The sequence below is a fragment of the Vanessa atalanta genome, chromosome 6, assembly GCF_905147765.1.
Source record: "Vanessa atalanta chromosome 6, ilVanAtal1.2, whole genome shotgun sequence".
NCBI classification, from domain to species: domain Eukaryota; kingdom Metazoa; phylum Arthropoda; class Insecta; order Lepidoptera; family Nymphalidae; genus Vanessa; species Vanessa atalanta.
The window spans coordinates 13,277,681-13,292,352 of NC_061876.1; the positions used below are offsets into that span (position 1 = coordinate 13,277,681).

Genomic DNA, 14,672 nt, shown 5'->3' on the forward strand with positions numbered 1-14,672 from the left:
ACCTGTCTCCGGGCCTGACGGCGGGGTTGTCTGCCCACTCGACGACGAGCCCGGCGCCGCGCGGCGCGGCGGCCCACGCGCCCTCGCGCACCTCCGCCGACACCAGCGTCGCGCAGCCGCCGTACTCGCGCATCGTACTGAAAATGTAGTGAATGCTTCGTTTGCTGAAACTTCTTTGGGCTCAATGAGAGTACAATTTCAAGTTGCAACGTTGAGAGCGACCTCTCTGATGCATACTTCTTCCGCATGTGCCGAGTCATTTAGAAGAGTACTGAGTTTTTGAATCGGATTGTCGATGAATCTATAAAAGTGATTTGTGACCAACAACATTTTAGAATAGGAATTTCTATACAAAAATACACCATACATTGGAGCCGATCAAAATATAAATAAAATCAAATTAATCACACAATGATGTACTTTGTAAATGAGTTAAAACATATACAAAGCTTCAACTTATCTCGCAGTGCGATTCACAAGGCAGCCAATAGTGACGTGTTATTGTATGGTATTTATTGTGTAGTCGTGATCCGTGGCCCACGGCTTTGGTGCACTGACCGTGTGTAGGGCTCCAGGCTTTGTTAGAGGTGTTTTAGCGCGAGATAGTTGAGATGTGCAGGTACGAGTATGGAGTTACGGGCGAGGACGCCTGGGGCGATAGGTTCGGTGACCGCAGCGTGTCGAGGCTTTATGTAATACGAGGGATAATTTAATAATTAAGTTTTTCGAGAATATCAGGTCAATTTATAAACAGTTCTATACTTATCTGTTTTAAATATGTACCCAATTTTTTCCTATTTCGTTTTTGTTTTATTTATTTTTATGAATTTTCGACAAAAAATTGAAAAAATTGAAAAAAATATAAATATATTTTTAAAACTTTAAATGACATTTTATAACGTAGTTATTCCCTATGTCTAGAACGGTAGGAATATAACGAAATACAATACGAAACATTTCTTAAAATCATGCTTAAGTAGGAATACTTAAAGCCCTCGGCTTATCGTAAACTCCGTATTCAACTGCTTATTACTTAGATTTATCGCAACGCACAAGCGTTTTGAAATACAAGTCATTGTATCAGTTACTCCCACAAGCTTATTATGCACAAATGACGTATGTTTCGGTTACTCGCGTGCACGTTACCTACGAAAACTATGTTCACCCTACGAATCGGTGCTAAGGCCTCGTGTCCGACACCTACGACCTCTTGAAGATAACTTTAGCTTGTTCAATTTTAATCCATTTTTTTAAACACATTAAGGCTTAGTGTAAGTGTTCGTTTAAATACAATTTGTGCAAAGCATAAATTACTCTAGAATTGAACTTATTTTTTTGCTCAAAAATTGAGGTTTAGGTTTAGTATAAATAATTATTAAGAAAAATCAAGATTTAATACACTGCAATAATGTGCTTATACAGAATATTTTTAATCTAACCAATAAAAACTCTTCACGTGAACTTGAATTTGTGTACAACAGCTAAGAATGTAAACAATAATCATAAGCTTTAACCGCATTAGCGTGTACTCGTATAATCTTCGTGGTTATTTGTAAACGGTGTTAAAAGTTCTGTTTAGAAAAGTACAGAAGTTGTTATTCCCACGCTCGCCGTGCGTACGGAACCCATGCTCATGCGAGAACGTGGACGCACCCAAGCGAGGAATAGCTGAGGAAATTACACAAGATTCGTGTGAAGTTTAAATTGAAAATATTTTTTCTCTTTATTCTATATTTTTACAATTCCAAATTTGAAAATGAATAAATCAAATCATATAATAAGCCCATGAGGATGATAATTGGCACACAACATATAGGCTAGTAAAGAAGACACAAGAAATAAAATTCAAATTTTGAAATTCCGAATGCAATGCTGCCAGGAAACGAAGACACGCAAGATACGAATAGATAGTACACGCACATAAAAATCAAGACAAACTAAATCTTAACAGGTGATAGAAAGGTACAGTAAAAGCACTTTTTTAATAATAAGGAAATCGTATTTAATGTCATAAAATTAAAAATAAACGGTCATTTTATATTTCCTTATTTAACCTTTCCTATCAGCAGCATTCAAGATGTAATTTAATAATAAATACTTACAATACAATTCCTGTACGAATAATCTGTGTGTATGTCACTGAACTCTTCCTAAAAAGCTGGATCTATTTTAGTGGGTGTTTCTAGGGTTTTATTTAACAAAAAACGTAAATAAAAAAAGAGATGTGTAAAAACGTTTGTTTCCATTGATTTCGTCGTCATGAACATGCCATTTTTCGTTAAAATTCGCGCGGACCAATACCACCTCAGCTCAAACATAAATAACATGATTTATTTTTATGTGCAGCGGCAGTGAAATGAAAAACTCGCTCAGTTCTTTCTTTTTTAGTATAATAATATACTCAGGATATTATAATCTGTAATTTTTTGTTCAAATAAATTCTCCGAACCTTAGATAATTCAAATAGTTTGTATTTAAATTTTGACTCATATATTACTCATAGCTCTTCGACAACAAAGGTTTGACTATACGGTAATAGATATTTAAATTAAATTTAAACATCTATAATCGCAAAGAGACAAGCTTTCACTTTAGGAGCAAAAAGGTGTGATAGTGCACTATTATCACCGGAAAATTTGAACCGATTGAATTAGCTTTAATTGTCTTTAACTTAAAAGAAAAGTTTTATGAATCAAACTGACTTATGAATGAAATTAACCAACCACAACCAAATTAATTAAAGTTTTACATAGAGGCGAACGGAAATACAGATATTTTCTTAAAGGCATCTTAGTAAAAAAGATGTACACCTCTATAATTCATACGTTTAATTGATTTTATAGAATATTTTTGTCGATTTTCGATGCGTGTGGAAAATTAAATTTTCAAGATTCCATTACGTAAATACATTTAGCATGAAATGCTAAGAACACATTAAAGAAGTGTAATACGCTATATATAATAGGTACGTGCCGAGTTATTGATAAAATAAAACAATATTATCACTTTCATTAAAAACTTGAAGTAAATGTGCATCAAAGCTCGTAAGTATCAGTGGCAAGATATTGATACGACGGCGCCAAATAAGGTTTGCAATCTGGTCTGCAAGCGCATTGCACTGACAATCGGCGCCATCGTACTCGTTAAATAGTTACACGAGCTGAATTATACCATTTATTTATTGTTTTAGAGTTTATAATCCCTAAACAATTATAAACAGGTACGTCTTGTTGGTGTTAAGGTAAGAAAAAACTTAGGAAAGTGTTATGGTATGAGGTATCTAAAAATGGCATTAATGTATTTCGATATGGGTTTTTATTGGAAACGAAAAAGGATACCGTCCTCAATTTCTACTCTGTGAGTTATATTTATTGAGCAACTGCGGTTCTTGTTCAGTATCCGGACGTTTGTTACATTTCTGATTACACAATACTTGAAAGATTTCCTATCTATCATTATATTGTTCGAAACGACATGATGAGCTTTATCTAGCGTTATAGTCGGTTTCGAAGAGGTTTTACGAATTGAAAAACAAATCGAATAATTTATCGATAATTAAATCAAAAGTAATGTTTTCTTAATAAATATTAACACAAATCAATTTTCAAAATGATAATTAGTATTTTTGTTTTGTAAGAACAATGTCGAAATGTATTGTTATCATTATTTATATTTGTCTTATTTAACTACTATATGCTAAATTTTATTATAGACTCTTCCGGATAGATCCTACTCATACTCGTAGCGTTCTGGCGTATCTGTCGTATATTATATTAGACATAGACAATTTTACAACTTTTTACTAATTGTCATATTCCTAGCAATGATATAATATTTAAATTAGTAGTTTTTAATAAAAAATCCATAGAAAGGTTGATGATTTTAATATCGAAAAAGTCACAGTCCTCCTATTCTGTTAACATTGACATTTTTTGTCTCAAGCCATTTTTAAATTCACTATTTCGCAATGGAATCGAAACGGTATCGTTGCCGTTTTGCCGTTTACCTATTTTATTAACAAAACCGTCCAGGTGCGGTTAGGCTGAAGCTGGATCGGAATATAATTGTATAACATAACAGGTATGAATAGTATTGGCTTTAAGTTACAGTTAAGCTGAGTTTTATTTTTGTTAGGATTAGTCAAAGTTCGATCGGAATTAAATCGGAAACGTATCATACCGTATCATATACATATGTTATATGTAGAATAGAGTAGAATTGCCCCAGTGGATTAAGTTTCACGGGTAAAAAAATGCATTTCAAAACATTTATATTTTTCGTCCTTGGGTTTAATTTAATTAAAGATATGTTTCGCGTAAAGTTTACTCTTTGTACAATTAATGGGACCGACACGATCAAAGCTCCGGCGCTTGTTGTTTTTATTTTGCAAACGCATAAGCTTATGTAAGACGATAAAATGTCATTCAAACGAAACCAGTTTCCGATCAATAAAAGATACCCGTCTTGATTAAAAGCGTAAATGTTTACAAAACATCCGCAGAAATCCATTACATCCGATAAAAGATAATAATTAATGTTGCCAGTACATTTTTTTATATGTTTTATAAAAAAATGTACTAGTTTATTTTAGGCTTTAAGCAGAGTTTATTGACTATTTGTTTTGTTTGCTTTAATCATTATCAAGTTTAACATTTTAACTTGTGTATTCGATTTTTAAGATTATTGAATTAACCCAAATAGGTATTTAAAGCACTGCTGGCTCGTCTGGACATTTGTTATGAATATTAACAACAAAAGTAGGATCCTTTGTTAATGACCACCGCAAGAGAACGGTAACTCGACCGACCACAGGCTATTCAACACTTTCTCTAGAACTCTCACTTTAATATGTAATTCGAAAATTCGTACTCTATTGTGAAAATAGTCACTGGCCTGCAGTGAAATTAAAAGTAGTTAATAATTTACTATTTCACTTTCTGAACAAGAATTACGAAATACTTCGGTTAACATTCTTTTGTGAACTGTGTGTGTATGTGTAAGCGAATATAGATTTGAACCGGAATCCAAACTAAGACTTAATAAACAAAATCTCATCATCACGATACACTTTTTGAATAGTTGTTTAGAAACATATTTAACATGTGTGAAGTCCGTCGTCTCAAGTGTAACTGCAAAACTTCAAAACTGCAACAACGAGCAATAAATCCTAGTTACAGGTTACCGGAACGAACTCTACACTTAAGATATTATTCATAATGTCATATGAGAAAAGTAACACAAAAAAAGTTTAATTGCAACCAATGTACCGGTTATTGCAAATAAAAAAAAACAGATTATAATAAATGTGTAGGAAAATATTTCTATTTTATTTATAGCCTTAGGCACGTGGGAATTATTAGATAACAATGGAAACCGCGCAATTAATATTAATCAGACGCCGCAAATAGATCGATCAGTGTCATTTTGCTTCCGAGCACTTTTCACCCATTAGCCTTCTGAAAAACCGTGTGATCGTCACGAATTGCGTCTCGAATAGAAAGATATAGGAACACCGGTATTGTAATTATCTATAATAATAATGGCAACATTGGAAGTTCAACCTCGGTATAAACCATAATATTAAAGGTTACCTTTCATTGTATTACATCATTGGGGGAGTAATATTGTCGTCTGTTAATCATTATATTCTAGTATCAAAATTACCACTTTCATTAAGAACTAAATATATATCACACTATAGTAATTCAAATTTTGTTTTGTATGCTTAAAACAGTTAATTCCTTAAAGCTGTAAGTTTTATGTGTATAAGTAATTAACATAGAATTAAATTAGATATTTACAGACGAATGTTTCCATAAAAATTAATATTGTTAAAAGAGTTACCTAAAAACAAATAAGCACGATATATTAGCGCCGTAGCGACATAGCTATACATACGATTTTATTCTATAACATAAGGATTCAACAGTAAATGAGCCTTCTTGAATTGTTTAATTTTGAGTTCAAGGTTTTGATTATGAATTAAAGAATATTTTAATTTTGTCAGTTTGTTAAATAAGATCATTCATATTCAGATGTCTAAGATCATTCATATTCATAATACTATAGGAGTTGTCCGTCAGTGTTACGAGATATCAATTACAGCTGATATCTCAATAGACGGCTCCTCGATCTGAACTTTCTACTATTGACGGATTGACCTACATTTGGGTGTGAGATTTTTCCCAAAGATTGCATTTGCATGAAAGAATCAAAGAGAGCTCCGGATCGGTCTCCGCCCCCAGAACAATGGTGGGCTGCGGCGTCACTATTCTTACAATTACTGACAATTTGTAGCCCGTTATCGCGCCATCTCTATGGGCAACTCGAAATGAGCGCATCTGTAAGAACATTCGAATAGAGCCACCGGGGCAGCCGCACCTGTACAGCGAGGTGCGGTGCGCGGCGTCGGCCTGCTCGATGAGCACGGCCAGCGCGCGCGCCTGCTCGCCCAGCGTCAGCAGCTCCAGCTCCTCGCGCCCCACCGCGTACTGCAGCTCCGCCTGCTCTATTCGCGTGTCTATGTTCCTGGGAATAATCACCCGTTGTAGCCACTTCAGTCGTACTACGGTGTATGAGACTGAGAATGTGCTTCGCATTGTTCGCTAGGTTTTAATTTATTTAGGTCGAGTGATATACGTCTACGTGGCATACTTCATTCGACAGATGGAGGTTCGCAAGTAGTTATTATAGAAATTTCTTTACATTCTTAGAAACCGTAACGAAAAACAATATTTGTAAATATTTCAACTATTATCTTTACGAAACTAACTCGGTGACATGCGTCTTCTCCAGGCGGCGTTTCAGCTCCTGCATGTTGGCGCGCCGCTCCTCCAGCTCGGCGCGCACGGCGCCGGCGCGCTCCTCCAGCGCGCGCCGGTCGTCCTGCGACAGCGCCGGCGCCTCTTCGCGCGGACTCGTGCACGGCGACGAGGCCTGCGCGGCCAGGCGCGCTGCGCTGAGGGACGCGCTGAGTTGTTTCTTTAGACTAGAAAAGTGCAGTGTGCAGTAGTTACGCGCATCTCATATTTTGCACGCCAGCTCCTCGACCGACCGTATAGTGTAGGGTGGAGCTAACAATTAATATAATATTACGTTCCCAAGTGATTCGGGTGTCAGGCAGACGTTCAGTTGTCCGTAAATCTGCTAGAGTCTTTTCATTAGTTTTATAGCTGAATGGTATGGTATATATAAAAGTAAGCGAACGTCGATGATAAAAACTGGATTAATAAATATACATATACATGGCCGAGTACAAGACAGCGACTGCCTTAACATTAAGTACCTCGGTAACTGGCGGTAGCTGAGACATAGCTGGACAAAGGCGTCAGTTCAGGAGAAGTCAGGGGACCCTTACGAGCTTTTTGGGGGCTGTTCCAGCATTTAATTTGCATGTGTAAGCAGCAACGTTAAGATTCCCGGATTTCTCGGATATGTACAATCAACTTATACTTACACATATATACATAACACCGAGTAATAAATTAAAAAGGAATCTATATTAAATATTTACTACCACTTTTATTTCATGAATATGGAATGAATCTCATGATTTGTGAACCTGGAGGTGTGGACACTCGCGCTTATAAATTATAACAAGTAACATGACATCGTAACAAGTTACCCCACAAGCATTTTTCAATCTTGCCATTTTGTATTTTTGCGTTTCCAAATATTATTTTAATGATAGATTCTTAAGAGTTCATAAGAGGTTAACACTAATATTATAAGTAGGTTAACCATATAATTTATTGCTTTAAATATGAATAATTTATTTATTGAAACGGTATAGGTATAAATTACACTCGTAATATAACATTTGCACATTAATTGATAATGAATAATATAATAATAAATGTAATATGTTGTAATAAACACAATATAAACAACATCTCAAAATTATCTCGCCGTTATTGCTCACTCAAATTTAAATTAAATTACTACCGAAAAGAGAATACCCTGACTTCTGACTTAGAAGCACCGTCGAAAGAATCTTAGCGACTTTTCTGTTAATTTTTAAAATTATAAAGATATTGTTTTTAACGGTATTCATTGAATAAATGTCAGCTCTTAGTTAGGTATAGCAGATATTCCTCTAAAAATCGGATATAATATTGGTTAACTTAAAATAAAATATCTGACGTAAGACGTACTTTTGTATCAGTGTGTCCTTGTCAGTGAGAGCGGCCCGCAGCGTGTCCAGCTCTCTCGACACGTCGCGTGCGCCCGCGCTGCGCCGGCGCGAGCCCGCCAGGGACACCTCGATGCTCGCCATCTGAATAAAACATTAATATAAAACCTTGAAGAATGAACTTGAATACTACAATACATTGCATTTTCTATTGCATCATTTTTACATTAACGAAGAATTATCTTTTGTGTAATGTAAAAATAAACGTTAAACATACAAAAAACATAACTTTCATAAGACATAAAGGTACATGTGCTATAATTTTAATTACTGTTCACGCTATAGTGGTTTCTATCGTTGTTTTCATCACGCGAGTGATTGTTGATTGTTATCATAAATAAAAATTACAAGTAATTATAGTATAAAAGTGAGATAATTCATTATTTGAGTCAATGATTTAAATCACTCTCTTCGTCCAACTTCATTAGTTCAATTTATTCTTACGTATGTTGGCGTTATATTGAAATTTTAGGCATAACTTTTAAATTAGTTTCAATGCTTTAATTACATAAGGCATTCCAGGAGAAATAAAAAGTAAATAAAAATAAAATTAAAAAATAAAACAAATATATAAAAAATATAAATTTAATAATTTAAACGTTATCTAATAACTGTTACTGTATGTTATATAAATGACTTCCACTTCCGTGCGACACCGTTAAGCTTTCCTTTAATATTGCATTATCAATACGCACTAGCGCCGGTAAGAGAAAATCATTAATAGTCCGTGTGACGGCGGGTAAAATTATATTGATAGCTAGTGATTATCTCGCATTTTCTCGTTGGTTGCGCTGCGCATGCGCTACGCGTGTCATCATTGACGTGACAAATCGTGAGGCGCGGCGCAGGGCCCGGCGTCGGCGTAGGAGCGCTGGGTAAATTACTAAATAAATCATGTCAATCAGCTGTAATCAAACTAACCACATATCTGCTATGATTAATGAACGTTTTAATCCCTTTACGCTTATTACGTAACGACTTCTTCCACTCTATGTATAGGTTTTGTCAATTATTGAATTATGTTTTTTTAATACTACTTAGTTTTCTCCCGCTACATCGCCCGCGTGGTTCAGGTACCCCATGTATTTATCTGTTCCCCGTCCATGTGCATAGGTATATGTATATGCAAATTTCTTATGATGATCGATAGACTAGTTCAGACGTTAAATCGTAACAAACAAATTAACAAAATCTATTACGCATTACATTTACTTAATAGAAAATAAATCAGTTATTCGGTTTGAAAACGTAATTTAGAAGGTTATGACACTGAACTTTACGTTAACTTGTAACATTTATTAATGTTATGAAAATGTTGCCTAACTCACATAAATTGCGCGTAAATTAAATTTACCGTGCGGTGTAATACAGGCATAATAAACTTTTCATCGTAGTATCGCGTGTAATTACACGTTAAGTAATTTTATACGCGCAAATATGACAAACACTTAAACAGGCCGTATTTTTCCTTATTTCACTGCGCTGCTCCAGTGCATGTTGTATGCATACACATGCATACACATGCAGCAGAAAGTCAAGCGACTTATACAAGTTGTCTCACGATATTTATATCTAACACGAGAGTACAAAATACATTTTAAACACGAATTCATTGTATAAACCTTGCTCAAAATCGAATTCAAAATATACTTACTTTATTCAAGTAGGCTTTACAAGCACCTTTGAATAGTCTAATTACAAAACTATATTAAGTGAAGCTTCCACTGGTTGGTAAAATCCCAGACATTAACTAGTGTTAATGTCTGGGATTTTACCAAACAACTTTTTAGGCCGTCAATTAAAATATCAAAGTCAAGATCTATGTCATGGCCCTCGTGCCTAATTACTATGGCTCATTCGTGCCGAAACACAGCAATACTTTACACTAGTATTTAGGCAACCATATCATTAAAAACGCTAAGCTAAAAGTTATAAAAAGTGTATTATGTAAACATAATTAGCCTTTTTCCTCTCGAAACTCGACAGTGTGGAATGGGACAGTAATTAATATTAATTATTATTATTGAATAAAACTGACCACATTTTGGCTTGCAACTTTTATCTCAGAAGTTATTTATCCTACTATTTTGAACGTAAAGGCAAATCGTTGTTAATAATAATGAAGAACAGAAGGGACGAACAAATTGCAGTTTCGCAGACCGACAACGGTATTGGCTATTATTATGCATTTAAGAGCTCTCGTAACCCCGTGATCAGATGAACTAACGCCACTCGCTTTGGATGTTATCTTTCAACACGTGCTTATTATTATTAATGAGCTGAAGTACCAAAGTCTGAGACGGAAGGGAAAACCGGTTTTATTAATTACAAAAATGACTTGTTATTAAATATATTATAATAATAAGTTGATAATAGTATGTTTTAATACTATATTTTAAATATACATAATCCATTTCAAAATATTATGTTGTTCAAATACTTACACGGATAGTTTTTTTATTTTTAGCTCATCATTAGCAGCCTGTCAATTTTCCCACTGCTGGGCTAAAGGCCATATTCCACCACACTGCTCCAATGCGGGTTGGCGGAATACACATGTGGCAGAATTTCGTTGAAATTAGACACATGCAGGTTTCTTCACGATGTTTTCCTTCACCGCCGAGCACGAGATGAATTATAAGCACAAATTAAGCACATGAAAATTCAGTGGTGCCTGCCTGGGTTTGAACCCAAAATCATCGGTTAAGATGCTCGCCTTCTAACCACTGGGCCATCTCGGCTACACGGATAGTAGCACTTTGGAATCGATATTTACGAGATGATGTACTATCTATATATGACACGGTTACAGAGCTATGTGTAAACCCGTCTGAGAAGTTATAAGGATTTTGGTTTGATTTGACTACCCGAGGTTGGTAGCGCTAGGGGTACATGTCAGTCACCTCCTCGTGGTGTACCCTGGGCAACGGGGCCGGCTTGAGCTTGCTCGTCGGCCACGGCTAAGACTGGCGGGAGGGATGTCGCGGGGCTGCTCCTGGTACGTCCCTGATCGGCGTCAGGGTGGACCATGTGAGTGGCCTCGTTGGCTAGGAGGGAGTGGGAGGGCTCGCTCTCGAGCCTCCCAGGTGTTTTACACCGGCGGTCAGCGGCGGAGCCTACCATCTTATCCGCCGCAGGGCGTCAGCTTCGTTGACGCCCAGCCTCCAGTGGCGGACTCGGGGGAGTTCGGAGGTCGTGGTTGCATGCCCTTGGCGATCCCGTGGCCTCACCACTCGGCGGCATGGTGGAAACCCGAGGACGGTTTTAGTGGGTAGGACAGGGCATTAGCACTAGCGTGCCCTGGCACGGGGCATTAGTTCCCGGTTGAGTCCCACATACCCGTCCCAGTCCCCCGACCGGGCGGCATGCGTAAATGCATTTCCTCCTCGTTAAACAAAAAAAAAAAAAGGTTGGTAGCGCTATGAGGAATAATTACCTTCGGGTAGCCCATTAGCAAGTCTGCCTGTATGTTTAGTAAGTAAAATAAAAATCTTTCAGGAATGTTGTGTATTCTACACAATATATAAATTCTAATAAAATTCCATAGTTGGTATTTCCCTGAAGCTGTAAGTGGCTGGTCGTCGTATATAATAGCGCACAGGCCGCCTTAATTAGGATACTATAGTGGCAGGCTTGAATGCGGTTAGCGAGGAAGTCGTTGGCTGTTACCGCGCTTCCTGCGCCCGCACCGTTCTACTCGGCGGCGCGCGACTGAGGTCCGCTCGGCCTTGGGGTTGTCAGGCGGACCATCTTATAAACGATATTATACTATGACAACTGACGTCATAAAAAAACCTATTAATATGAATCTATATTAAAACATTCATTCATAAACATAAGTAAGGTATATTACTAAATTTAAGTAAGATATATACATAGATGATAAAAAGCGTGGTAAAAGTTCCAACCCAGGCAATCATATTTTTATTCATATCATGTTTGGCGGTGAAAAAAAAGTCATAAGGAAACCTGCATGTGTATCCACACAGTTCAAAGCCTAGTATTAGCAGGACACTTACAACCTGTTGCAAAACGACGCTTTAAAAGTACATGTAAGATCATATTGAAATAAAATACATTTTGATTAATTTGATTACATTTTGATTTTCTGTTTACTTAAATATAGAAATTGATCAAAGACCAAGAAACTATGTTTTATTGAAAATATTCAAATCAAAATACCCTTTATTGTACACCAATAAACACATTACCTATGTGAGCCATAAGTCACATTCAAGAAAGGTGCACAAGAGGCGGCCTTATCGCTAAAACAGCGACCTACCAGGCAATCCAATGTAGATGAAAGAAACAGCGGTAGAAGTGGAAGGGTACCCCCTTCCATAGCAGAGATAAATATAATATAAATACATGACAATAAAATTATTATTTCTTTAAAATAAATTCATGTGCAGTAATTAATATATAGATACATATGAATATATAAATGTATGTGTATAATTTGATACAATTTATGTATCAAAGTAAATTAAAATTTCCACATAAAAATACGATCAAATTAACTGTTACGGGCAACCGCGACCGTCGATGTAGTCCTCCGTGAACTAGTCTTAACTAGAGTTCATAGCATCGCCATTTTGCTGTTAAACAAGATCGTAAATTTATGATTATCAACTTCTCAACTGCTAAGTAGTTTGATAATACAACTTTAAACTATAATTTATTTAATGTAAATACTTTTATGTACCGTTTTTATGGGTATATAAATTCTTAAAGACACAATTTAAATGAAAAGAACTATCTTATAAGATTAACGATCGGATACTGACGTATGGAAACTGTTTATCTTGGACATTACTGGGAGCGGCGGACAGGAATAGAGGACATGCGTTCGCAGAACTTTAACGAGGAAATGGCATCCTTATGCAGATTTCTGATAACGTAGAAATCCTCGCCCGATTATTCCTGCTGTATACGGCAATAGATATTTTGTTTTGATTGGTTTAAACATAAGATACCTAAGTCATAGCACCTATTAATGCTAAGATAAGAATGCCCATTGCTTTGGTGATGGAATATCTTATATTTCTTGCAGTAACTGTGTCTATTAACAAAGAACTTACTCAATATTGGATGTGCGAATTGCTCGTCCTCCAAGAAGCCGAACTGTGAATGGCCAGTGCTTAAAAATATGGGAACAAGGTTGTGGACGGTCGAAGGTATATCCAGCAGGCGACATTAAAGCAGCGTCGTGAAAGCTCCAAAGCTTACATGTAGCACGTAGGGAGTCTTTTACTAAATACCGCTACATTGTCACATTATTCTTTATCACTTCAATAACATAAAAAATGACAAAAAAAATCCATTATACAGTTATTATTATTATAAGTTATAATTATTAAAGGATTTATATACAAAAATGATCTTAAAAAAATTAATGAATATAAAACAAATTCACAGGTACATGTTTAAATAAGGATTGTCTATGTTTGATGAAGATAACGTGAAATCGTATTATCAATTCTGAGTCGAAAGCTAACACGTTTATACTGTGTTTGTTCACACTTGAGAGTGTTAAGTTAACACATTTACACGTATTTTAATAAGTTTACACGACAAATCGCGGGCAATAATGTGCAAGTACGAACGATACTTGAAAATTACATTTTGTGAATTGTTGACGCATAACCAGTGTCTGTTCTAGGTCTTATTACAATTAACTGTTACGGGAATATTTGTTTTTTCTGTTAAAAACGTATGTATAAATACTTTGCATATTTATCGTCTCTTTATCTTCGTCAAATAACTATCCAGTTCAACTGAAATCGCAGATTCATATAAAGACAATTCACACATCAGTACGACGCAATAAATCATGTTTATAACATATATTAATGTTATGCTTAGCGGTGAACTTAAATTATGAAAATCACTTAAGGTCACCATGCTGTGTAGGATTAAATTGTACTAAGTGTATCCACCGACCCATCGTTTATCAACAAGGCGGAAAAGCTCCAATCGTCGTTCTTAACAGGAAAGGAGGCCTCTAGCTGTGATAAAATAACGTCCTTTTACTGTTTGTTACCTGTCTATTAAGTAAGAAAACTCATAAATTACAAAATAATTATTTTCTTATAATTACACAATGTCCGTTTATTTCAATAACTTGAGTTGTATCAATATGTTTGAACATAGTTAGCCGTGAGCAGGAGGTAGCGTTAAGTTATTAAGAAACATTAAATGTCTCCCTGCTGGGTCTACCTAGACAAATGGCCTTTAGACCATCTGACATTATTCAATTAGTGACACGCAAGACACACGTAACAGAATCACAATATTCCGAGTACAATAATCTTGTGCTCGGAATATTGTGATTGTAAACAAGTTAAGCAATTAATTCACAACTTAAGCACGTACATAAAAACGTGTGCTTAATTTGTTAAATCTAAGTTTGTCATGTTGTATAAAAGTATTCGTAACATAGCACATACAACCACTCACAAGCCTCTCACTGCTCGGTGTA

General features: G+C 35.9%; 1 protein-coding gene across 1 annotated transcript in view; it reads right to left on the reverse strand.

Moving 5' to 3' along the window:
- LOC125064971 overlaps positions 1-14,672 on the reverse strand; it is a 72,989-nt gene that overhangs the window by 22,146 nt on the left and 36,171 nt on the right. Inside the window, exons 5-8 of the mRNA XM_047672334.1 lie at positions 8,154-8,275; positions 6,773-6,988; positions 6,382-6,528; positions 3-137 (exon numbers count right to left, since the gene is read on the reverse strand). Coding sequence (XP_047528290.1) covers positions 3-137; positions 6,382-6,528; positions 6,773-6,988; positions 8,154-8,275 — 620 coding nt within the window. The remainder of the gene's footprint in view (positions 1-2; positions 138-6,381; positions 6,529-6,772; positions 6,989-8,153; positions 8,276-14,672) is intronic.